Source organism: Pseudorca crassidens, chromosome 6 (genome assembly GCF_039906515.1).
Source record: "Pseudorca crassidens isolate mPseCra1 chromosome 6, mPseCra1.hap1, whole genome shotgun sequence".
NCBI lineage: Eukaryota > Metazoa > Chordata > Mammalia > Artiodactyla > Delphinidae > Pseudorca > Pseudorca crassidens.
In genome coordinates, this window is record NC_090301.1 from 19,066,716 (window position 1) to 19,093,796 (window position 27,081).

The window sequence follows — 27,081 nt, forward strand, 5'->3', positions numbered from 1 at the left end:
CATCACTGTCTGTATTACACTGAGCTTTAATAATGGACTACTCATCTGACTAGGAGCAAGGAGCATGTTGTCCTTCCCCTGATGTCCCCAATATAGGGTCTCACCCACAATAAGTGCTCAATATTCTGTTGAATAAATAAACTGAAAAAAACACAGTAAATAAAGGGGAAATACACTAGAACTGATGAATGCTAGTTTGGGCACCTAATAAATACCAGGTACTACGCTCATCAAATCCTCACAAACACCCTATGTTCAATTTGCTGATGATGAATCCAAGACTCAGTAAAGCTAAGTAACTTTTCTATAATTAAACAACCAACAAGGAGTGGCTAGATTAAAACCTGAGTTTGACTCCATGCTGCCTCTTAAATAGAAATGAAACACACACCTAGGCCCTGTTCCCTCACTTATCCCTAACCTTCAGGTACAAGACAAAAGGCAGGTTGGAAGCACTCCTCCACTGTTTATACTGAGCCCCCTTTGCAGGTGAAGTGCCCAAGAGCACACCACTGCATCCTCATCTGCACCGCGGGCAAGCCCACTTTCCCTCATAGACATGGGTACCCACTGCACACCTCGGGGCTGGGTGAAGAGAACCCTCCTCTCTGCACACACTGCTCAATGTCTGCCTCTCTGCAGCCCTCCACACGAATCCTCGGTGCCAGGAACACTGGACGCAAGTGGCCCGGCATCTAGCTGGCTTCACTTTTAATCCAAATGAGGAAGAGGAAGGCGAAGGATATACTCCCACCCTCTTCAGAAGCTGCGGGTGGCCTGCTGGGCTAGTGCCAGAGTAAAGTGGATTCTCTTCTCTGTGACTAACAGGATTCTAGATCTTGTATGTGTCTGCAATGGCCATTTCCCACAGGGCATTTGTTTTTCCTTGTCTGACTTATCTTACTTAGCATAATACCCTCTAGATCCATCCATGTTTTTTTTGCTTTTTTTAAAAAAATATTTATTTATTTATTTAGGCTGCCCTGGGTGTTAGTTGCGGCACACGGGATCTTCGTTGCAGCATGTGGGCTTCTTAGTTGTGGCATGCATGTGGGATCTACTTCCCCAACCAGGAATTGAACCCGGGCCGCCTGCATTGGGAGCATGGAGTCTTACCCACTGGACCACCAGGGAAGTCCCCCACCCATGTTTTTGCAAATGGCAAGATTTCTCTTTTTATGGCCAAGTAATATTCCACTGTATATATGTGCCACATCTTCTGTGTCCATTCATCTATCACTGGACACTTGGGTTGCTTCCATAACTTGGCTATCGTAAATAGTGCTGCAGTGAACACTGGGGTGCTACCAGCATCTCCTTGTTGCTGCTACTTTACTCAGTGTAGGAACTCTGCCACAGCCACACCCAATTGCTTCAACAGTGCCTTTTCCTCCAGAGGTCCGCTCCAAAATCCTCCACAGCTCCTCTCTTTTATCCTCTCTCCCACATCAAACCAATCTGCTCTCACCACTTCAACTATTACCTGCAGGAGACGAGTCACTTTTCAGACCCGACTTCTCTCAAGCTCCGTGTCCTCATCGCCAACTGTCTTCTCCACCTTTTCCACAGGCAAGTCCAACCACTTCAGCCCAGCTTGTCAGAACAGCTCTGCACTCTTTTTTTTGGCCGCGCCTTACGGCTTACAGCATCTCAGTTCCCCAACCAGGAACTGAACCCGGACCCCGGCAGTGAAAGTGCCAAGTCCTAACCACTGAACCTCCAGGGAATTCCCTAGCTCTGCACTCTTGACGTTCCAATTTCTTTCAGTGGAAATTTCTTTCCCTCAGTCACCTAAGAGGAAAACTTAAGTCACTTCTGATTTCTTCCTTTCTCTTAATCTCCAAAGCCAAACCAGTCACAAAACCTAAGAGATTCTTTCTTCATAGCACGCCCCCTTCTTTCATTTCAACCGCCATCCCAGATCCGGACTGCTGCAACAGCTTCCACACTGAAGTTTGTGTCTCCAGGGTCTGCCCTTCCTAATTCCATTCTGCAGGCAACCTCCAGGTTAACTTTGCTTAAATGTTACTTGATCAGTTACCTTTCCAAAAATTTTCCATGAGTCCTTCTTTAATATCACAGTAGCCCACCAACGACCTGCATCAGAATAACCTGGGGTACAGATTCCTGAGCCCCACTTTCAGAGAGGATTCAGTGGGTCTGAGGTAGGGCCAGGGATCTGTATTTTAAACAAGCCTTCTACATGATTCTCATGTAAGTCAATAAATAAATTCCAGACTTCTTAGCCTGAGTCTGGCTTCAGTCTTTTTTTAAGGTGTATTTCCATTTCCTTCCACCTTTAACTCTGTTATATGACCTGTTCTGGTCTTGTACTAATCCTTTCAAACCGGTCTGCAGGCCCTTACTCCACTCAGCCTCTTCCTTCCGAATCCTTATCATATTATATTTACCTTTTCCAGGCCCAGCTCAAGCTCCATCCTACCCATGAATATCTGTTGTGTAATTTATTCCTCTAATTGGATACTTTGTAAAGGCTATCTTTTACCGGTGTTCTCTTCTCGTATGAATATGCCTCATAAGCTCCATGATGGTTTTTACAGGAAAATCTTGTGTTTCTGTAACAGATAAATGCACAGCTATGCGAGTAGAAGGAGGAAGATCACTGCCCTAGTCTGGCCTCCTCCTCAGCAATGCCACCCAAGCCTCCCCGCAAAACGTCATGAGATATTAAGGCTCCCTAGAACAAAGTTTAAAAATTAATTGACTTGAGGGTGATGAATATTTTCAATGTCAGTTATACCTCCACAAAGCTGTTAAAAAAGAAACAATTTTTTTTTCCCTTAAAGGGATAAGAAAGGAAGGTAAAGAACTGCTGAGCATTCTGAAGATAAACAAAATGGCCTCAAACATCCTTTTCTTTCTATTTGCATGACCGGCTCAGTCCAATTCCTAGTCCCTCACCCCCCTCACCAAGTGCAGGGCTGTTGCAGTAGCATCCTGCCTGACGTCCCTGGATCCAGCCTCTCTCCTTCTAAAGCATCCAGTCTCAGGAATCTCAACATCCTGCTTGGCCATCTTTAGACAGCATTCAGAAGCTGTCTATCTCATTCTGCCTTCCACTCTCTGTGGGGTCATTTTGCCTCAAGTTTCCTCCTTAAGTGAGAGTGAATGACGAGCAGTCTATGCTAGAAAATCTATGACTGTTGTCTCAAACCATCAAGTCACCAGGGGCCAGGCCCAGAACAACTTGGACAAAGTATCTATTTCTGCAGAAAGCAATTATTCATTACACACTGACTGTATCACTCTCTTACATTACAGGAGTGTATGTGGCTCTTGGGATCTGAAGTTTCCTCTTCCTCCTCCATCTAAGTGTTTCCCTCAGTCACAGGGGAACTCAGGACATCGGAAACGGTTCAGAGTCTACAGTCATAAGATCTCTGATGAAATTACTTTAGTTGCTCAACAGTTATGTAAGAAGGTAGAATTGACTTGTCTGAAATCGAACAGAATGAGTATAGGAATCAGACCCATTTTCTCTTATGAGATAAATCCTAAACTATGTCTCCCTAAAGAAAGCTGGAGGAGCATGGAACTTCTTTAAGGTCCTGTTAAGAAACGAAGGCCAATACCCCAACCCTAATGAGAAGGAAGGGTCACTACCACAAGTTGAGAAGGGCAGCTCTTGTAGAACACAGTTATGTCAGAGTAGTTAGTAAACCTCAGGAAAAAATACAGCTTACAGCAGCTAGAGCTGAGGGAGAGCCATCTGCAAATTACTAAAAAGTGAAAACAGCTGAAGGCTTAACATAATTAAGTGACTAGCTCTCCTGAAGCCTTGACCTTCAGCAGCTTCTGAAAGAAGCCTCAGGTGAGCTCTCTAAAGCAGTGGTCCTCGAAGTGTGGTCCCAGACCCTGAGGGAACCCTAAGACTCTTTCAGGGGTTCCACTAGCTGAAACTATTTTCATAACAAAACTAAGATGTGATTTGCCTTTTTTTACTGTGCCAGCCTTTCCACTGATGGTGCAAGAGCAATGGTGGGTCAAACTGCTGGTTCCTGAGTAGGAGTCGAGACAATGGCACCAAGCGAGATTCTTCACCACCACACACTCCTTCACTGCACAGTGAAAGAAGAAATGCTAGCTTTACTTAAGAATGTCCTTGATGATGCAATAAAAATGAAATCTCAATCCTCAAGTACATCTTTTTAATATTCTGTTACAAAATGAGAAGTACATATAAAATAGAAGACGATGGTTGTCTCTAAATAAAGTACTTGTTTGAATTGCAAAATTTCTCTGTGGAACATCATGTTTACTTGAAAGAATGAAGGACACAAAAGTGATGGTTATTCAGACGTTGATACTTGGCAGGCATTCTCTAGAAAATGAAACAGAGTAAGCCTGTCGCTTCAGGGAAAACAGCTGACAGTGTTTGTTGCCAATGATAAAATTTGAGCTTCCAAGAGAAAATTATAATTTTGGCAAAATTGTATCTGCCACCCTGAGCTTGACAGCTTCCCAATACTTAACCATCTTTCTGATGAGTGTGGTGATAATATATTGTTTTTTGATACTGTAAAATAAAATGTGGCAACATTTGTAAGATCTACATAACTCAATGAACCAGTATTTTCTAAATATCTATCACACAATGTCAAAGAATCAGGCACGGGTGAAAGGTCCGGTCAAAGTCAGAGACAGACCAATGGATTCTAATGAAACAAAGTATGAAAAGCTCACTGATAACATTTCAGATTCCATTGCAGCTAAACTGCATAAAACCACCCCTTGTTAACTTCTGTGTAGTACCAAAGAAGAATATCTACTATTGTCTGAAAAGGCCACAGAAATATTCCTCCCTTTTCCTATTATCTATGTGAGGCTGGATTTTCGTCATCATTCAATCACAACAACATATCGAACCAACTGAATGCAGAAACAAATATGAGAATCCAGCTGTCTTCTATTAAGCCAGACAACGAGATTCTCAAAAACAATGCCACTCTTCTCACTAATATTTCTGAAACAACCGCATTTTGCATTTTTAAAAATGCTACTTATGTTTACTTGTAAGGGGTTTATTATAATTTCTAAATGAATTAATAAATACTTCAATTTCTAGTATGGAGTAGATATATATCCCACATTAAAAAATACACTGAAGACCCCAAAGAGCTTTAAAAGTGCAGATAAGAGGGACTTTCCTGGTGGTCCAGTGGTAAAGAATCCTCCTTCCAATGCAGGGGACATGGATTTGATCCCTGGTCGGGGAACTAAGATCTCACATGCCATGGGGCAACTAAACCCGCACACTACAACTACTGAGCTCCCGCACCTCAACAAGAGAGCCCACATGCCGCAAACTACAGAGCCCACACACCCTGGAGCCCACGTGCCACAACTAGAGAAGAGAAAACCCACACACCACGCACCACAATGAAAGATCCCGCATGCCTCAGTGAAGATCCCGCGGGCCGCAAGTAAGACCTGAAGCAGCCAAAAATAAATAAATTAATTTAAAAAAAAAACTGCAAATAATGAGAACCTCTGGTCTAGAATAGCACTGCCTGTCCAGGATGTCCAAGAGGCTCCCAAGGCAAGGTCCTTTGTATTTCAGGGCCTAACAGAAATTAGCACTCTCAGTATTTGTTCCAAAAATACCAGGTCTGGCTTCCCAGTTCTGCCAGAAGAGAGGATGAGAAGTTCTGGGCATTAAAGAAAAGTTTTCTCTGCATTTCACCAACAGATCAAAGCATCTGATTGCATGCTAAAATACAGGAAGCCTATGACCAGACAATTCCAAGGTCATAGAAGGAATCTAGCAGGAAAGCTACACTCAACTCCACATCATGAGTACCAGATCCTGAAGTTAAAGGTTCATCTAAGTTTTGCAGGTGAGAGCTGGGTGAAGAATTAAAAACAGTAGAAAACAGGATTGGTTCAAGATGGTGGAGCAGAAGGACGTGCACTCACTCCCTCTTGCGAGAGCACCAGAATCACAACTAACTGCTGAACAATCATCGACAGAAACACCCTGGAACTCACCAAAAAAGATAACCCACATCCAAAGACAAAGGAGAAGCTGCAGTGAGACGGTAGGAGGGGCGCAATCACAATAAAATCAAATCCCATAACTGCTGGGTGGGTGACTCCCAAACTGGAGAACACTTATACCACAGAAGTCTACCCACTGGAGTGAAGGTTCTGAGCCCCACGTCAGTCTTCCCAACCTGGAGGTCCGGCAACGGGAGGCGGAATTCCCAGAGAATCAGACTTTGAAGGCTAGCGGGATTTGATTGCAGGACTTTGACAGGACTTGGGGAAACAGAGACTCCACTCTTGGAGGGCACACACAAAGTAGTGTGTGCATCAGGACCCAGGGGAAAGGAGCAGTGACCCCATAGGAGACTGAACCAGACCTACCTGCTAGTGCTGGAGGGTCTTCTGCAGAGGCCAGGGGTGGCTGTGGTTCACCATGGGGACAAGGACACTGGCAGCAGAAGTTCTGGGAAGGACTCCTTGGCGTGAGCCCTCCTGGAGTCCACCATTAGCCCCACCAAAGAGCCTGTAGGCTCCAGTGCTGGGTCGCCTCAGGCCAAACAACCAACAGGGAGGGAACTCAGCCCCACCCATCAGTACAGAAGCGGATTAAAGTTTTACTGAGCTCTGCCCACCAGAGCAACAGTCAGCTCTACCCACCACCAGTCCCTCCTCTTACATAGCTTCATCCACCAGAGGGCAGACAGCAGAAGCAGGAAGAACAACAATCCTGCAGCCTGTGGAACGAAAACCACATTCACAGAAAGACAGACAAAATGAAAAGGCAGAGGACTATGTACCAGATGAAGGAACAAGATAAAACTCCAGAAAAACAACTAAATGAAGCTGAGATAGGCAACCTTCCAGAAAAAGAATTCAGAATAATGATAGTGAAGATGATCCAGGACCTCGGAAAAAGAATGGAGGCTAAGATAGAGAAGATGCAAGAAATGTTTAACAAAGACCTAGAAGAACTAAAGAACAAACACCTAGGAGGGACCTTCAAGATGGCGGAGGAGTGAGATGTGGAGATCACCTTCATCCCTACAAATACATGAAAAATACATCTACATGAGGAACAACTCCTACAGAACACCTACTGAACGCTGGCAGAAGACCTCAGACTTCCCAAAAGGCAAGAAAATCCCCATGTACCTGGGTAGGGCAAAAGAAAAAACAGAGACAAAGAATAGGGGTGGGACCTGCACCTCTGGGAGGGAGCTGTGAAGGAGGAAAGGTTTCCACACACTAGGAAGCCCCTTTGCGGGCAGAGACTGCGGGTGGCGGAGGGGGAAGCTTTGGAGCCACGGAGGAGAGCGCAGCAACAGGGGTGCACAGGGCAAAGTGGAGAGATTCCCACACAGAGGACTGGTGCCGACCAGCACTCACCAGCCCAAGATGCTTGTCTGCTCACCCGCCGAGGCGGGTAAGGCCTGGGAGCTGAGGCTCGGGCTTCGGAGGTCAGACCCCAGGGAGAGGACTGGGGTTGGCTGCGTGAACACAGCCTGCAGGGGGTTAGTGCGCCATGGCTAGCCGGGAGGGAGTCCGGGAAAAAGTCTGGACCTGCCTAAGAGGCAAGAGACCACTGTTTCAGGGTGCACAAGGAGAGGGGATTCCTTCCCTGTCTGCCCACAGAAGGCAGAGCACCGCCTAAACAAGCTCAAGAGAAGGGTACAAGCCGCGACCATCAGCTCGGACACCAGAGATGGGCATGAAACGCTAATGCTGCTGCTGCAGCCACCAAGAATCCTGTGTGCAAGCACACGTCACTATCCACACACACCCCCAACCCCCCAGGAGCCTGTGCAGCCCGCCACTGCCAGGGTCCCGTGATCCAGGGACAACTTCCCAGGAGAACACACGGCACACCAGGCCCCTGCAATATCATGCTGGCCTCTGCCGCTGCAGGCTCACCCGGCATTCCAATTATAACTACCGTACCCCTCCCTCCCCCCAGCGTGAGTGAGCCAGAGGCCCCTAATCAGTCGCTGCTTTAACTCCGTGCTGTCTGGGTGGGAGCAGAAGCCTGAGGGAGACCTACATACAGAGGCGGGGCCAAATCCAAAGCTGAACCCCAGGAGCTGTGCAAACAAAGATGAGAAAGGGAAATTTCTCCCAGCAGCCTCAGGAGCAGTGGATTAAATCCTCACAATCAACTTGAGGTGCCCTGGATCTGTGGAATACCTGAATAGACAACGAATCAACCCAAAATTGAGGCAGTGGACTTTGGGAGCAACTGGAGACTTGCGGTTTGCCGTCTGCCACCAACTTGTTTCTGATTTTTATGTCTACCTTAGTATAGTTTTTAGCACTTGTATCACTAGTGGATTTGTTTATTGGTTTGGTTGCTCTCTCTTTTTTTTTTAAATTACGTTTTTATTGTAATAATTTTTTTTTTTTCTTTTTGCGGTACGCGGGCCTCTCGTTGTGGCCTCTCCCGTTGTGGAGCACAGGCTCCGGATGCGCAGGCTCAGCGGCCATGGCTCACGGACCCAGCCGCTCAGCAGCATGTGGGATCTTCCCAGACCGGGGCACGAACCCATGTCCCCTGCATCAGCAGGCAGACTCTCAACCACTGCGCCACCAGGGAAGCCGTATTGTAATAATTTTAAAAATATTTTTATTTTATTTTTATTTATATTTATTTTTCTTTCTTTCTTTTTTTTCTTCCCGAGCCGTGTGGCTGACAGGGTCTTGGTGCTCTGGCCTGATGTCAGGCCTGAGCCTCTGAGGTGGGAGAGCCGAGTTCAGGACATTGGACCACCAGAGACCTCCCAGCCGCATGTAATATCAATCAGCGAGAGCTCTCCCAGAGACCTCTGTCTCAACACTAAGACCCAGCTCCACCCAATGGCCAGCAAGCTCCAGTGCTGGATGCTCCAGGCCAAACAACTAGCAAGACAGGAACACAACCCCACCCATTAGCAGAGGCTGCCTAAAATCATACTAAGTTCACAGACACACCAAAACACAGCACTGGATGCAGCCCCACCCACCAGAAAGACAAGATCCAGCCCCACCCACCAGAACACAGGCACCAGTCCCCTCTACCAGGAAGCCTACACAAGCCGCTAAACTAACCCTACCCACTGGGGGCAGACACCAAAAACAATGGGAACTACAAACCTGCAGCCTGCAAAAAGGAGACCCCAAACACAGTGTATTCAGCAAGAGAAGACAGAGAAATATGCAGCAGATGAAGGAGCAAGGTAAAAACCCACCAGACCGGCCTTCGCTGGTGGTGCAGTGGTTGAGAGTCTGCCTGCCGCTGCAGGAGACACAGGTTCGTGCCCCGGTCTGGGAAGATCCCACATGCCGCGGAGTGGCTAGGCCCATGAGCCATGGCCGCTGAGCCTGCGCGTCCGGAGCCTGTGCTCCGCAACGGGAGAGGCCACAACAGTGAGAGGCCAGTGTACCGCAAAAAGAAACAAAACAAAACAAACAAACAAAAAACCCACCAGACCAAACAAATGAAGAGGAAATAGGCAGTCTACCTGAAAAAGAATTCAGAGTAATGATAGTAAAAATGATCCAAAATCTTGAAAACAGAATGGAGAAAATACAAGAAACATTTAACAAGAGCCTAGCAGAACTACAGAGCAAACAAACTGATGAACAACACAATAAATGAAATTAAAAATTCTCTAGAAGCAATCAATAGCAGAATAACTGAGGCAGATTAGTGACAGAAGAACAGATAAGTGACCTGGAGATAAAAAGTGGAAATAACTACCACAGAGCAGAATAAAGAAAAAAGAATGAAAAGAATTGAGGACAGCCTCAGAGACCTCTGGGCCAACATTAAATGCACCAACATTCAAATTATGGGGGTACCAGAAGAAGAAGAGAAAAAAAAAGGCTCTGAGAAAATATCTGAAGAGATTATAGTTGAAAACTTCCCTAACATGGGAAAGGAAATATTCAATCAAGTCCAGGAAGTGCAGAGAGTCCCATACAGGATAAATCCAAGGAGAAACACGCCAAGACACATATTAATCAAACTATCAAAAATTAAAACAAAGAAAAGATATTAAAAGCAGCAAGGGAAAAGCAACAAATAACATACAAGGGAATACCCATAAGGTTAACAGCTGATCTTTCAGCAGAAACTCTGCAAGCTAGAAGGGAGTAGCAGGACATATTTGAAGTGATGAAGGGGAAAAAACTACAAACAAGATTACTCTACCCAGCAAGGAGCTCATTAAGATTCCATGGAGAAATTAAAACCTTTACAGACAAACAAAAGTTAAGAGAATCCAGCACCACCAAACCACCTTTACAACAAATGCTAAAGGAACTTCTCTAGGCAGGAAACACAAGAGAAGGAAAAGACCTATGATAACAAACACAAAACAATTAAGAAAATGGTATTAGGAGCATACATATTGATAAATACCTTAAATGTAAATGGATTAAATGCTCCAACCAAAAGACACAGACTGGCTGAATGGATACAAAAACAAGACCCGTATATATGCTGTCTACAAGAGACCCACTTCAGGCCTAGGGACACATACAGACTGAAAGTCAGGGGATGGAAAAAGATACTCCATGCAAATGGAAATCAAAAGAAAGCTGGAGTAGCAATTCTCATATCAGACAAAATAGACTTTAAAATAAAGACTACTACAAGAGACAAAGAAGGACACTACATAATGATCAAAGGATCAATCAAAGAAGAAGACATAACTATTGTAAATATTTATGGAGCACCTCAAAACATAAGGCAAATGCTAACAGCCATAAAAGGGGAAATTGACAGTAACACAAGTGGGGACTTTAACACCCCACTTTCACCAATGGACAGATCATCCAAAATGAAAATAAATAAGGAAACACAAGCTTTAAATGACACAATAAACAAAATGGACTTAATTGATATTTATATGACATTGCATCCAAAACCAACAGAATACACTTTCTTCTCAAGTGCTCATGGAACATTCTCCAAGATAGATCATATCTTGGGTCACAAATCAAGCCTTGGTAAATTTAAGAAAACTGAAATCGTATCAAGTATCTTTTCCAACCACAACACTATGAGACTAGATAACAATTACAGGGAAATATCTGTAAAAAATACAAACACGTGGAAGTTAAGCAATACACTACTAAATAACCAAGAGATCACTGAAAATATCAAAGAGGAAATCAAAAAAAACCTAGGAACAAATGACAATGAAAACATGACGACCCAAAACCTATGGGATGCAGCAAAAGCAATTCTAAAAGGGAATTTTATAGCAATACAATCCTACCTAAAGAAACAAGAAACATCTCAAATAAACAACCTAACCGTACACCTAAAGCAATTAGAGAAAGAAAAAAAAAAACCTCAAAGTTAGCAGAAGGAAAGAAATCATAAAGATCAGATCAGAAATAAATGAAAAAGAAATGAAGGAAACAATAGCCAAAATCAATAAAACTAAAAGCTGCTTCTTTGAGAAAATAAACAAAATTGATAATCCATTAGCCGGAGTCATTGAGGAAAAAAAGGGAGAAGACTCAAATCAACAGAATTAGAAATGAAAAAGGAGAAGTAACGACTGAGTGCAGAAACACAAAGAATCATGAGAGATTACTACAAGCAACTCTATGCAAATAAAATGGACAACGTGGAAGAAATGGACAAGTTCTTAGAAAAGCACAATCTTCCAAGACTGAACCAGGAAGAAATAGAAAATATAAACAGACCAATCACAAGCACTGAAATTGAAACTGTGATTAAAAATTTTCCAACAGGGCCTCCCCTGGTGGCGCAGTGGTTGGGAGTCCACCTGCTGATGCAGAGGACACGGGTTCATGCCCCGGTCCGGGAAGATCCCGCATGCCACGGAGCGGCTGAGCCCGTGAGCCATGGCCACTGAGCCTGTGCATCCAGAGCGTGTGCTCCGCAACGGGAGAGGCCACAACAGTGAGAGGCCCACGTACCACAAAAAAAAAAAAAAAAAATTCCCAACCAACAAAAGCCCAGGACCAGATGGCTTCACAGGTGAATGCTATCAAACACTTAGAGAAGAGCTAACACCTGTCCTCAAACTCTTCCAAAATATAGCAGAGGGAGGATAACTCCCAAACTCATTCTACGAGGCCACCATCATCCTGATACCAAAACCAGACAAAGATGTCACAAAAAGAGAAAACTACAGACCAATATCACTGATGAAAGTAGATAGAAAAATCCTCAACAAAATACTAGCAAACAGAATCCAACAACACATTAAAAGGATCATACACCATGATCAAATGGGATTTATCCCAGGGATGCAAGGATTCTTCAATATACGCAAATCAATCAATGGGATACAGCATATAAACAAATTGAAGAAGAAAAACCATATGATCAGCTCAATAGATGCAGAAAAAGCTTTTGACAAAATTCAACACCCATTTATGATAAAAACTCTCCAGAAAGTGGGCACAGAGGGAAACTACCTCAACATAATAAAGGCCATATATGACAAACCCACAGCAAACATCATTCTCAATGGTGAAAAACTGAAAGCATTTCCTCTAAGATCAGGAACAAGACAAGGATGTCCACTCTCACCACTATTATTCAACATAGTTTTGCAAGTCCTAGCCTTGGCAATCAGAGAGGAAAAAGAAATAAAAGAAATAGAAATTGGAAAAGAAGTAAAACTGCCACTGTTTGTAGATGACATACTATACATAGATAATCCTAAAGATGCCACTAGAAAACTACTAGAGCTAATCAATGAATTTGGTAAAGTTGCAGGATACAAAATTAACGCACAGAAATCTCTTGCATTCCTATATACTAACAACAAAAGATCAGAAAGAGAAATTAAAGAAACAATCCCATTCACCATTGCAACAAAAAGAACAAAAACCTAGGAATAAACCTACCTAAGGACATAAAAGACCTGTACGCAGAAAACTATAAGACACTGATGAAAGAAATCAAAGATGACACAAACAGATGGAGAGAATACTATGTTCTTGGATTAGAAGAATCAATATTGTGAAAATGACTGTACTTCCCAAAGCAATCTACAGATTCAATGCAATCCCTATCAAATTACCAACAGCATTTTTTGCAGAACTATAACAAAAAATCTTAAATTTGTATGGAGACACAAATGACCCCAAATAGCCAAAGCTATCTTGAGGGGAAAAAACGGAGCTAGGGGGTTTCCCTGGTAGCGCAGTGGTTGAGAATCTGCCCGCTAGTGCACGGGACACAGGTTCGAGCCCTGGGCTGGGAGGATCCCACATGCTGCGGAGCAACTAGGCCTGTGAGCCACAACTACTGAGCCTGCGCGTCTGGAGCCTGTACTCCGCAACGAGAGGCTGCGATGGTGAGAGGCCCACGCACCACGATGAAGAGTGGCCCCCACTTGCCACAACTAAAGAAAGCCCTCACACAGAAACGAAGACCCAACACAGCCAAAAATTAATTAATTAATTAAATTTTAAAAAATGGAGCTAGAGGCATCAAACTCCTTGACTTCAGATTATACTGCAAAGCTACAGTAATCAAGACAATATGGTACTGGCACAAAAAAAAGAAATATAGGTCAACAGAACAGGATAGAAAGCCCAGAGGTAAACCCACGCGCCTATGGTCAACTAATCTATGACAAAGGAGGCAAGGATATACAATGGAGAAAAAACAGTCTCTTCAATAAATGGTGCTGGGAAAACTGGACAACTACATGTAAAAGAAAGAAATTAGAACACTCCGTAACACCACACACAAAAATAAACTCAAAATGGATTAAAGAACTAAATGTAAGACTGGACATTATAAAACTCTTAGAGGAAAACATCAGAAGAACACTCTTTGACATAAATCACAGCAAGATCTTTTTTGATCCACCTCCTAGAGTAATGGAAATAAAAACAAAAATAAACAAATGGGAACTAATGAAACTCAAAAGATTTTGCACAGCGAAGGAAACCATAAACAAGATGAAAAGACAACTCTCAGAATGGGAGAAAATATTTGCAAATGAAGCAACTGACAAAGGATTAATCTCCAAAATTTACAAGCAGCTCATGCAGCTCAATCTCAAGAAAACAAACAACCCAATCCAAAAATGGGCAGAAGATCTAAATAGACATTTCTCCAAAGAAGACATACAGATGGCCAACAAACACATGAAAAGATGCTCAACATCCCTAATTATTAGAGAAATGCAAATCAAAACTACAGTGAGGTATCACCTCACACCAGTTAGAATAGGCACCATCAGAAAATCTACAAACAATAAATGCTGGAGAGGGTGTGGAGAAAAGGGAACCCTCTTGCACTGTTGGTGGGAATGTAAATTGATACAGCCACTATGGAGAACAGTATGGAAGTTCCTTAAAAAACTAAAAATAGAATTACCATACGACCCAGCAATCCCACCACTGGGCATATACCCAGAGAAAACAATAATTCAAAAAGACACATGCACCCCAATGTTCACTGCAACATTATTTACAATATCCAGGTCATGGAAGCAACCTAAATGCCCATCGACAGATGAATGGATAAAGAAGATGTGGTACATATATGCGATGGAATATTACTCAGCCATGAAAAGGAATGAAATTGGGTCATTTGTAGAAACGTGGATGGACCTAGAGGCTGTCATACAGAGTGAAGTAAGTCAGAAAGAGAAAAACAAATATCGTATATTAACGCATATATGTGCAATCTGGAAAAATGGTACAGATGAACCAGTCTGCAAGGGAGAAACAGAAACACAGATGTAGAGAACAAAAGTGGACACCAAGGGGGGAAAAGCAGGGTATGGGAGTGGGGCGGTGGTGGTGGGATGAACTGGGAGATTGGGATTGACATATATATACTAATATGTACAAAATGGATAACTACTGAGAACCTGCAGTATAAAAAATAAATAAATAGAATAAAATTTTAAAATAAATAAAAATAGTAGAAAACAGAGAAAAAAATAGTTTTTCAGCAAGGGATTTTTCATTTACATATTCATTTTTGGATTTGGTTATAAATATTCTGTCTCCCTTCTTCCGTCCCTTTTCCCCTACCTACTCTCTCAAAGTTGGTGCTCCTCTGTGCTCAGTCTTCTCACTCGGCCTGGCACATAGTAAGCGCTCAATAAATGGCAGTTGCAACTATTAACACAAACTCTCCCAAAGCAAAGCAACCTCTTTTATCCCATGGCCTCAACCATCTCCTACATTCTCAACTTTCTTTCATCACTCAGACATGTCAGAACAACCTCCCAGGGCTTTCTTCCTTGATGTGCTGCAGGAACCTCAATTCAGCATGCCCAAACTCCTTTATCTTTCTCCTCAAAGCCCTCCTCCTAATAGTTCCTCCTGCATCACCACCCACTTAATCACTGAAGTCAGAAAACAAGGATCATTCCAGACTGCTCTTTGTCCCACTCCCTACATCTACTTTGCCACCAGGTTTTGTCCACTCTACCACTGTTAATCTCTCTCTAAACCCTCTCTCTCACTGCAACCACTATAAAGCCCTCATCCTCTCTAGTCTGGTCTCTAGTTTTCTCATTGGCCCCCTGCCTTCAGTCTAAAATCTTACTTATTCAAACTGCACACTGACACTACAGTAGTAATCTCAAGCACAAATCTGATGTTACCTTCCTGCTAATTACCTTTCCGTGGTCTTCCTGCAATATACTCTTCCGATGATTTTACTCATGTATTCCCCTAGGAATTTTTAAAACCATGTATTCCGTGGGGAGTTCCTGGTGGCCTAGTGGTTAGGATTCCAGACTTTCACTGCCATGGCCCAGGTTCAATCCCTGCTTGGGGAACTGAGATCCTGCAAGCCATGCGGTAGAGCCAAAAAAAAAAAAAAAAAAAAAAATTAAACCCATGTATTCCTTGCACATCTTAAAGTTGAACTCTAAAATTTTTCATCACAAGTTTAAACAAGTTTATCCTTTTGTTAAGAGGAGGTAGAAAATACTAAATATTTTATAGAAAGAACTAAGGTAAGGATTAACTGTAACTGAAATAAACATTTCATGACGATTTAATAAAATGAGTTTTAACTATTTGATTAACACATCTAAACTAAAAGAAATCTCTCTTAAAAAAATTTATGCAACTTCTATCCAATACAGGTTGAAAAATCTGTGGTCCCAAAAAACATTTTAGACACATTTAACTGTTGTGTTCTTTTTTTTTTTTTAATATTTATTTATTCATTTCACTGCACCGGGTCTTGGATGCAGCATGCAGGATCTTCATCGCTGCATGCAGGATCTTTTAGTTGCAGCATACAGGATCTAGTTCCCTGACCAGGGATCGAACTTGGGCCCCCTGCATTGGGAGGGTGGAGTCTTAACCACTGGACCACCAGGGAAGTCTCCAACTGTTGTGTTCTTCTGAATTCAGAATATCCCAACAAGGAACAAGCTTCACTCTAACAGCAGTGTGTATTACACAGGGGAAGACAGGAAGACTTCTAGGGTTTGTTTGTTTGTTTGTTTTTTCTAGGTGATCTCATCTGTATGACCCTATTAGGAAATTTATTCATGAATTCAATAGTTATGTCCCGAACAGAAGGGTAGAATAGTACAATGATTAGAGTATAGATGCTGCAGTCTCAGGCTTTCCGGGTTTGGATCCACTTAGTGGCCCTCAGACTTTGGGCAAGTCAATTTTTTCCCATATGGCTCAGTTTTCTTACCAAATCTGGCTTCACTCGGTGAGTCAGGGGTAAGGGAGAGCCACACAGAGTACAAGGTGGTGAGTACCGTGGACAGCCAGGACTGCTGGACCTCCCGGCTTCTGGGAATGCGGTGAATATAGTATTCGGAAAACGTAGCACTGGAGTTTCTATCAGCTCGATTTACTTCAAAAGAATTTATTTTACGGGCACTCATTTCATCAGTGTCAGCAATGATATAATGTCTAGGAGAGTAGGCATCGTACAAGTTCTCGAGCAGCCTCAGGATCTCAGTGGTATGCCCACCGGACCCAGCCACCACCAAGAGGCTGAGAGACCGACGGAGCACAGCGGCGCGGGGACGCAGCACTACCCATAGCCGCACTGCCAGCAGCACGGCCACGGCTCCTGCCGCCGCCGCGAGGATAAGGGTGCCACCCATTCAAAGAGAAGACGCATGCGTGCTATCCCCTGGCGCCGGCCGCTGGAGCCCTTCTAGGTTTTTGAGGTAACTTAATCAAACACCAAAGAAGGCCCCCCTGAAATTAATATTTCCAAAATATTCCGTTTGCCAACCTGAGGTTTTTATACTCAGAAAAATATGCTATAGTAAAATTTGAGAGCGTGAGAGATATGACACTCTCCACCCCTTTTTTGTAAGGTCAGTTTTAGAAGCGTTCATTTGGAAGCTGAGGATCTGGGAACTGATTCTTCTAAAACTATATGTGCATATCTATCCCTTGGAAGTCTCAGGCCCCTGAATATCCTGCTTGAAAACCACTGCTCTGGAGGATGTAGTTCTAACTCCTCAGCAAAACATCCAAAGCCCTTTGTGATCTAACCCCTATTAATTTCCCTATTCCTATTTGTCCCGGGCTGGTTCCCTCCAAACACAGCTTAGGTCTATCCGACTGTTTCCAGTTCTCTTTTCAGGCCTTTACTAAAGCTACTTTAGTATCTTTACTAAAGCTACTTTGTATCTGGAATGTCCTCTCACCTCTTTATTCCCAGAAAACACTTGATACATTTTTCAATGCTCCATTCAGCCCAATTAATAAGCAGCTGGTAACTTTACGGGCACCAAGTGAGTGGTTTTTATGCAAACAATGCCTCAGTATTTATTGCAAGAAATTAAGGATGGGATAGAACACTGTCCCAACGGGTCTCCCGGCTACTCGTTGACTGGCTAAATCAACAAGTAATGACGTTAAGGAAGATGGGATCTGGAGTAACTGAGAGAGCAGGGATAACTCCCTAAGGAAGGAAGGATTAAAACATTTCCTAGATCCAGATTGGGAATGTGAAGACCAGGGAATGGGGATAATATAGTTTTCCAAGTAAATTTGGGTTAAATATCCTTCTAATGTTCTATCAGAACGCACACCACACATACGGCAAATGCTGTTTACCTGATTAAAATCTCCCCTAGACTATAAGCTCTGTGAAAACACGCCTGCCTTGCTCACCACTGTATCCGCCCCCCCGCCGGGGCTTCCACAGTGCCCTGGCTCACTAAATATTTGTCGATGTTTATTAAAAATTGTTGAATGATTAAATGAAGTAATGGATGTATGGATACATGAAGAATTTAATTCCACAGCATCTCGGATGCTGTTTGAATCTCTAGTTTAAGAAAGTATTTCTCTACAGATAGTGAAGATGGGGAAGTTAAAAAGTGGGTATCCATGTAAAATTCAGCCGTGAGGCCTGAGAAGAGCTTGGGCTTACACCCAAGCAGGGAGAATTTAAACTGCAGCGGAGCGGGAAAGACGAGGCACGGAGGCCCAGGGTGAGAGGATGCTGCAGGGTTCGGGGCACCCAAAGGCGGGGCGACTAAGTTCACTGGGCGTGGCGGGGAAGGGGGCGGAGGGGGGAGGGGGGAGAAGGGTTCCGAAGAGGCGCGAAGTCCTGGCAGGGTGGGAGGACGCGGCCCCCTCTCCTCCCAGGGGATGGAGAGGTGGCGGGCAGGAAGCAGGGCTGGGACAGGAGCGGCCAGAGGGCTGGGGGCCGCGTGAAAGGACTCGGACAGAGGGAGGGGCGGGAGAGTCGGGGCGGCGGAGGGTCATTTTCCTGGCTCCACGGCCACACTCACCCAGCGGACTCAGCTTCGCCCCGGCTGGACGCCGGCTCCGGGCTGCTTCCTCCCTTGGCCTTCCGGGCGAGCGGGCGGCCTCAGGCGCCCCTAGCAACCACGCACGGCCACACGGCCCGCGCTATCAGCCGCCGGCGCCGCTGCCACCAGCCACGCACTGCGCGCGCCCCCAGCGGACGGACGGAGGGCCTGAAGGGGCGATCCCAGCGGGAGGGAGGCAGGCGCGCGGAATCTCGGGGATTGTGGAGTTTGGGAGGGCAGGCGGTCACAGGGCTCGCGCACACGCAATCGCTTCAACGGGGGTGGGACTCGTCGAGTGGAATTCTGGGAGATGTAGTCTCAAGGTTAAATCTGTTAAAGGCTAAGCTCTGGCGCTCCAGGACCCCGCTATACCTTGATTCTACCTAACCCCTATGGACTCTTTCTTCGGCCGTGCCTTAATTCGCTCCTCTAAAATCAAAGAGCTCAGGCTTTATTAAAGGATTTTCTTGTAGTTCCTTCCAGTAAGCCTTTGAGTTTGACCCCAGGAAAGGATAGATCGCCAGATCCGCCATGCTTCCCTCTACCCACCTTCCCCTAACCCCACCCACCCAACAGGCTCCAATTACAACCACCTGCTTCCTGGGCTCCAAGTGTGAACTTTAGGAAACACTGACTCAGTTAATTATCTCGCCAGGCAAGACAGATTGTACCCCCTCATGGATTTGGAGATCTCAAGAGAGATGGAGGGTGAAAAGAACTTTTCTAAATAGTCTGCTACAGAAATAAAGGGGACAATAAAAGATGAAACTAACCTAAGGAAAATAATCAGGACCAGAACAAAGATGCTTAATAAATATTTGATTTAGTCAACAGTCATTGATAAATGCTAAAATCATTAGAGGGTTGATGGGGGATTTTTACACTGAAAGGACATTTGCTATCACTTGTATATTTTAATCACTCTTAGATCATGAAATGTGGGGCAGCTATAAATTATGTCTCATGATATGATGCAATTTGAACTACACAGTAATACTTAGGAAGTAGTGTATTTTTGTCTAAAAATCAGTTGAATCTGAATCTTAATCAAACTCTTGGCTCCAACTTCCAGTTTTCAGGAAATAAAGAGAAACGTCGTCACAAAAAAGCCATTTGACCAATCCAGAATGTAGGCCAATGTATCGGGGAATGACCTAATTTCTCCGACAATTTCAGAGTATAAAAAAAGAGTGAGGTGTTCTATATCATAAGAGACTTAAGAGACATAATTACATCAATGAGTGGACCTTGTTTAGATCCTGATGCAAATAAGCCAACTGCAAAAAAGATACTTTTGGGCTTCCCTGGTGGCGCAGTGGTTGAAAGTCCGCCTACCGATGCAGGGGACGCGGGTTTGTGCCCCCCGGTCCGGGAAGATCCCACATGCCGCGAAGCGGCTGGGCCCGTGAGCCATGGCCGCTGAGCCTGCGCGTCCGGAGCCTGTGCTCCGCAACGGGAAAGGCCACAATAGTGAGAGGCCCGCCTACTGCAAAAAACAAAACAAAACAAAAAAGATACTTTTGAGACAATAGAGAAATCTGAACATGGATGGGGGAATATTAAGAACATAGATAACGTTAAGAAATCATTATTAATATTTTTATTGTAGTTTACTGAATGGTGACCCCCCTCCAATATATCCTTGTGTTAGTTCCAGGAACCTGTAAATATTACTTCATATGACAAAATATGTGATTGAGGATTTTGAGAGGATGATCTTGAAAGGATTAAGGAATTTTCCTGGATTATCTGGGTGGGCCCTAAACCCAATAACAAGTGTCCCTAGTGAGGCAGAGGGAGCTGGGACAGACACAGAGCATACACAGAAAAAAGGAAGAGGCAGTGTGACCAAGGAGGTACAGATCAGAGTGAAGAGGAATGCCTGGGGCTACCAGAAGGTAGAAGAGGCAAGAATGGATTCTTCCTTAGAACATTCTGAGGGAATGGGGTTCTTCAGACAGCCTGATTTCAGAATTCTGGCTTCCAGAACTGTGAGAGAATTTCTGTTGTTTTAAGTCACTAAATTTGTGGTAATTTTTTCTGGCAGCCACAGGACATTTTGACATCTTTTAAGAAGATATCCTTATTTTTTACAGACACTATGAGGTATTAAACAACATGGTGCTAGGGGGTTGCTTTTGCTTTAAAATACTACAGCAAACACCCTAGTAGCAACGAGCACAGGTAGCATCCAGGTCTTAGTTTCTAATACCACTACATTACAAGGAACCAGGGCTCCCTAGAGAAAAGGCTGATTCTCAGACCGGAACAGGAAATATACAAAATGAGCCCGAAGCATCTGGTAGTGCCAGAAAGAAAGTGTTCCTAAAACAAACAAACAAACAAAAAACAGATTGGTGGGTGTATGTCACAGGAGCTAACTGAAAGAACTCCCAATGACCTAAGCTCGAACAATTTGAGCAATAAAATCAAATAAATAGTGGTTTATGACACAAAGTATAAAATATCCATGAGTCCCTGATATAAATAAATGGTTGAATATATTCACAAATGTGATAAAAAGACAAATCTCCTATGCAGAAAAATTCCCCCCAAATTATGTAGATACTCAGCCCTAAAGGAGGGGGAGTATAACCCCCATTCCTTAAGTTTGGGCTGTGCAGAGTGACTTCTTTCCAAAGAGTACAGTATGGAAAGGGAGGCGGAGTAGGGCAGAAGTAGTAACAGTAGAAAAATCTGACAAACATCACTTCTGCCAGGTGATCAAGGTCAACACCAAGTCCTAAGTCATGTAGATAGTATATGCCCTTGATATATGATGAAAATGGCATTTTACTTTTGTGATCTTCCTCCCCAAAACCCATAATTCCAGTCTAGGCATGAGAAACACCAGGCAAATTCCAGTAGAGGAGCATCCTACAAAATACCTGACCAGTACCTCTCAAAATTGTCAAGGTCACAATGTTCATTGCAGCACTATTTACAATAGCCAGGACATGGAAGCAACCTAAGTGTCCATCGACAGATGAATGGATAAAGAAGATGTGGCACATATATACAATGGAATATTACTCAGCCATAAAAGAAACGAAATTGAGTTATCTGTAGTGAGGTGGATGGACCTAGAGTCTGTCATACAGAGTGAAGTCAGAAAGAGAAAAACAAATACCGTATGCTAACACATATATATGGAACCTAAAAAAAAAAAAAAGGTTCTGATGAACCTAGGGGCAGGACAGGAATAAAGACGCAGACGTAGAGAATGGACTTGAGGACACGGGGAGGAGGAAGGGTAAGCTGGGACAAAGTGAGAGAGTGGCATGGACATATATACACTACCAAATGTAAAATAGATAGCTAGTGGGAAGCAGCCGCATAGCACAGGGAGATCAGCTCGGCACTTTGTGACTACCTAGAGTGGTGGGATAGGGAGGGTGGGAGGGAGATGCAAGAGGGAGGGGATATATGTATGCATATAGCTGATTCACTTTATTATCCAGCAGAAACTAACACAACACTGTAAAGCAATTATACTCCAATAAAGATGTTAAAAGAAATTGTCAAGGTCATCAAAAACAAGAAACTTCTAAGAAACTGTTAGAGCCAGAGGAGCCCAAGGACAGCTAAATGATGTGTAATGAGATCTTGGAACAGAAAAAGGAAATTAGGTAAGAATTAAGGAAATCTGAATAAAATACAGGTTTTAGGGCTTCCCTGGTGGCGCAGTGGTTGAGAGTCCACCTGCCGATGCAGGCGACACGGGTTCGTGCCCTGGTCCGGGAAGATCCCACATGCCGCGGAGCAGCTGGGCCTGTGAGCCATGGCCACTGAGCCTGTGCGTCTGCAGCCTGTGCTCCGCAACAGGAGAGGCCACAACAGTGAGAGGCCCGCGTACCGCAAAAAAAAAAAAAAAAAAAAAAAAATTAATTATTGCTTGATGCAATAGCCTAAAAAGTTTGGATGTAAATTTAATTTCTCTACATTAAATTGTTTACATACCAGATAAGCAAAATATTTCAAGCTAGTGTTTAATAAATTATTTGGAAAAAGCAAATAATTCCTTTACAAGGTAATTCCCCCTAGTCTACCTTCTAGGAAAAAAAAAATCCAGATTTAAATACACAATACTGTATACATATTTGTGTTAATCAGACAGGTCTTAGTGAAGTACTGTGGTTTTGTGAAAAACAAAAACAAAATTTCTGATTTGTCAGAGATACATTCCGATGTACTCATGGATAACATATGTTGCCCAGGATTTGTTTCAAAATACTTCAGTAAAAAAAGAATAGGGCTTCCCTGGTGGCACAGTGGTTGAGAGTCCGCCTGCCGATGCAGGGGACACGGGCTCGTGCCCCGGTTCCGGGAGGATCCCACATGCCGCGGAGCGGCTGGGCCCGTGAGCCATGGCCGCTGAGCCTGCGCGTCCGGAGCCTGTGCTCCGCAACGGGAGAGGCCACAACAGTGAGAGGCCCGCGTACCGCAAAAAAAAAAAAAAAAAGAATATATATGGTAGCTATCGAAGTGGTGATGGGGTTCACTGAACTAATCTCTCTACTTTTGTGTATGTTTGAAAATTTCCAGCTAATAGACTTAACGTTCAAAACTGAACTAGAGTTTTCCCACCCACTACCACTCCACTAACAGCCTTCCCCATTTCAGTTAATGGCAATTCCATCCTTCCAATTGCTCGGGCCAAAAACCATGGAGTCATCCTTGACGGCTTTCCTTTGTTACACTCTCACATCCAATCAGTCAAGAAAACTTATTTGCTCCATCTTCAAAATACATTCAAAATATGACTACTTTTCACCACTCCATTGGTACCACTCCAGTCCAGGACACCATTATCTCTCATGTGGATTATTACAATAGCCTCCTAATTGCCCACACTACTTCCCATCCTCCCCCATTCCTCACTGTCCATCACAATACAAGAATGAAGAGCAATCTTTTAGAACATAAGGTAGATCTCAGAACTCCTCTGATCCAACTCTCCAATAGATCCCTACTCTATGTAAAATGTAAGGTCTTTAAGGCCTACATCTGGTCCCTATTACCGTCCTGTCCTCGTTTCCTACTGTTCTCCCCCTTCTTCACTTTTTCCATCCAAACTGGCCTCCTCATAGCTCCTCAAGCACTCCAGGCATACTTCCATATGGCCATACTCCAATGGCCTTTGAAGACCATTCTCCCTGCATAGTCTTTTCCCTCAGAGAGCTGCACTGCTTTGTTCAAATGTCACCTTCTAAGTGAGGTCTACCCTGGCTATCCAACTCAGCACTCCTCATCCCCCCCTTCCTGCTTTGTATTTCTCTGGAGCTTTTATCACATTCCTACATACTAAAAAATTTATTTTTTTTAAGTTTTCTTTAAGTAATTTAATATTTTATTTATTTATTTTTGGTTGGGTTGGGTCTTCGTTGCTGCGCGCAGGCTTTCTCTAGTTGTGGCGAGCAGGCTTTCTCTAGTTGCGGCGAGCAGGGGCTACTCTTCATTGCGGTGCACGGGCTTCTCAGTGCGGTGGCTTCTCTTGTTGTGGAGCACGGGATCTAGGCGTGCAGGCTTCAGTAGTTGTGGCGCACGGGCTTAGTTGCTCCAAGGCATGTGGAATCTTCCCCGACCAGGGCTCGAATCCATGTCCCCTGCATTGGCAGGTGGATTCTTAACCGCTGCGCCACCAGGGGAGTCCGCAATTCACTCATTTTAATAAGCCCACTGTCTCCCCAACCAGAATGGAAACTCTATGACAAACAGGCATTGCTTTACCTCCAGTGCCTAGAATAGTATCTGGCGTATAGAAAGGACTCAATAAATATACGTTATAGAAAACAGACTGGTGGTTGCCAAGGGGGAGGGGCCTGGGAGAGGGTTGGATTGGGAATTTGGGATTAGCAGATGCAAACTGATATATATAGAATGGATAAACAACAAGGTCCTACTGTATAGCACAGGAAACTATATTCAATATCCTGTGACAAACCATGATAGAAAAGAATATGAAAAAGAATGTATATATGTATGTATAACTGAGTCACTGCTGTACAGCAGTAATTAACACATTGTAATTCAACTATACTTCAATAAACAACTTTAAAAAACAAATAAATAAATATATATTGAACTGAACTAAAATAATCTGGATAGGAAGAAATTATGGTGGTCTCTAGAAAAAAATGTTATTTTTGCCAAAATATAAACACAGACAGTGGGCAATGAAAATGAGGTCTAAATGAATTCTTTATAAAAATAAAGGCACCTGAGCTTCCCTGGTGGCGCAGTGGTTGAGAGTCCGCCTGCCGATGCAGGGGACATGGGTTCGTGCCCTGGTCCGGGAAGATTCCACATGCCGCGGAGCGGCTGCACCCGTGAGCCATGGCCGCTGAGCCTGCGCATCCGGAGCCTCTGCTCCGCAACGGGAGAGGCCACAACAGTGAGAGGCCCGCATACCGCAAAAAAAATAAATAAATAAATAAAGGCACCTTACTCATCTTTCATTTCTGAAACAAGTGGAATTTAAGGAAGGACAAAAAGTAGTCTCCCTATGTTACAGACGGAGAAATTAGGGCTCTGGGAAGCTGGTTGCAAGCTATCCAGTGAGTGAAGGTTTAAGCTTTCCAGTATGGATTATGATTCTAACCAACGGGCCCGCCAAACATCCCTTTCTGGTAAACTGCACAATCTCCATAAACAGCCATCCTTCTAAAGCAGCTGGGCTTCCCTATACATTGAAACTCCACCAAATATTAAAACTAGTCACTGAGCCTGAGATCAGAAAGCAATCCAATTTACCCCTCTGTTTAATCCTATCCTTTCCTATTTCAGCTCCACTGGCCCTGGCTTGGAAGTAGGTGATCACATGCAGCTCATCTGGGATGGAGGAAGCTGGAAGGCAGGAAAAGATATAAATAAGCTTCCAAACCAGGATCTTCTGTGAACAGAAAACCAGTGCTTCCAGCATCACACATCAGCTAAAAGAGCTGAACCTCTCAACTCTTTACCCTGGCAGCTCCAAGTAGGGTTAAAAAAAAAAAAAAGAAAAAAGGAAGGAGAGAGGGAGGGAGGGAAGGAAGGAAGGGAGGGAAGGGAAGGGAAGGAAGGGAGGAAGGAAGGAAAGAGGGAGGGAGGAAGGAAGGAAGAAAGAAAAGGTACACTCCCACCCCCACCAATGGATGGGAATGGGGGCTACAAGCTGGGGAGCCCTCCATAACAGGGACTGATGGCATTTATCCCCACAGCAGGCTATCCCCTAGAGGCAGGCTCTGTCTTCATCACTGTCTAGGACCACTGCATCTAAAACAAGAACCTGCTGGGAAGATTTCAGGAGCTCCAGAAAGGAGGAGATCTCTCAGGTAGAAGGTGTCTCCCTAAGGTCCAGGAGGCATGTCCCTTGGGTTTAAAGGCACATTATTGGAGAAAAGACCCCCTGATGTAGAGAAGAAAGGAATCTCCTCTGGCACCAACAACAATGAAGTTTACTGGCTGAAATCATCCTGAATCTGGGGGAAAGAAGGAGCTTTATACATAAATCTCTTCTAGGTTCTCGTTCTCAAATCAGTTGATTGGCAGCTTCTCTCTTTCAGTCTCTTTAGCTCTTGGTTGAGTTGGTGGCTTGTAGAGCAGAAAAAGGAAGGGCTGGCAACAGTAGGGCAATGAACGTTGGAGGCTGGACCCCAGGAATCTGGGGTCACGTATTGTGGGTTGGCCTCAAGAGGTGAATGAGCTTCCTGCAGTGTTTGGTAGAGGCCGGCCTGGGACTGCTACGTGGCAGTAACTGATTCCCCAGAGAGAGCAAGGCTAATTTCTCACTGGCACCCAGGGACACCAGCACCTGTGGGATAGAGAGAGATGACAGAACATGACATGCAGAGGACTGTGATTTGGCCCAGCAATTCCCACTCTAGAAAAGGAAGAAAAAGAAAATGAGCTCTTGGGGACTCAAAATAGGTTGTGTGGGAGAAGACAGACCTTGGGGACAGGAATCACCAGGACCAGAGGTCTATTTCCATTCTCTTTGGTTACAGACCATGAAACCAAGGCACCAAAGGACCTATGCACTTGTCCCCAGGAAGAGGTAATAAATGCAGCAGTAAAACTAAGCCAAAAGGTGAGACTCCCAGCTGTGGATCTAGACCAGTGGGTCTGGACCTCCTTACCACCAAGAATCCCTTTTATTATTTCCCCACACGGACTGCCAAAAAACTCTAATGTATATCATAACCATCCTGTCAGAACCTCCCTTCTGCATGAACCACCCGATGCTGCCACATTGAACTATTATAATTTGGAGGTTTAGCTTTATCATAGGTAGACGTATGATTTTTCCATTGGGCTGTTTATATACTGAAAATTGAGCAGAAAAAAGAAA

At 44.1% G+C, this 27,081-nt stretch overlaps 2 protein-coding genes and 1 pseudogene across 12 annotated transcripts in view; all 3 read right to left on the reverse strand.

The window, feature by feature from the left end:
* Positions 1–18,977, reverse strand: part of TTLL4 (tubulin tyrosine ligase like 4) — a 39,789-nt gene extending 20,812 nt beyond the window's left edge. Inside the window, exon 1 of the mRNA XM_067740554.1 lies at positions 18,732–18,977. The gene's annotated coding sequence lies outside the window, so the exon portion shown is untranslated. The remainder of the gene's footprint in view (positions 1–18,731) is intronic.
* Positions 14,244–18,421, reverse strand: LOC137225767 (UDP-N-acetylglucosamine transferase subunit ALG14 pseudogene; annotated as a pseudogene).
* A 1,360-nt stretch (positions 18,978–20,337) lies between the features above and the next one.
* STK36 (serine/threonine kinase 36) overlaps positions 20,338–27,081 on the reverse strand; it is a 33,267-nt gene continuing 26,523 nt past the window's right edge. For all 11 annotated transcript variants that reach the window (XM_067740564.1, XM_067740569.1, XM_067740567.1 and 8 more), the window contains one exon: positions 20,338–26,544. In XM_067740564.1, coding sequence (XP_067596665.1) covers positions 26,401–26,544 — 144 coding nt within the window. In that variant the 3' untranslated portion in view covers positions 20,338–26,400. The remainder of the gene's footprint in view (positions 26,545–27,081) is intronic.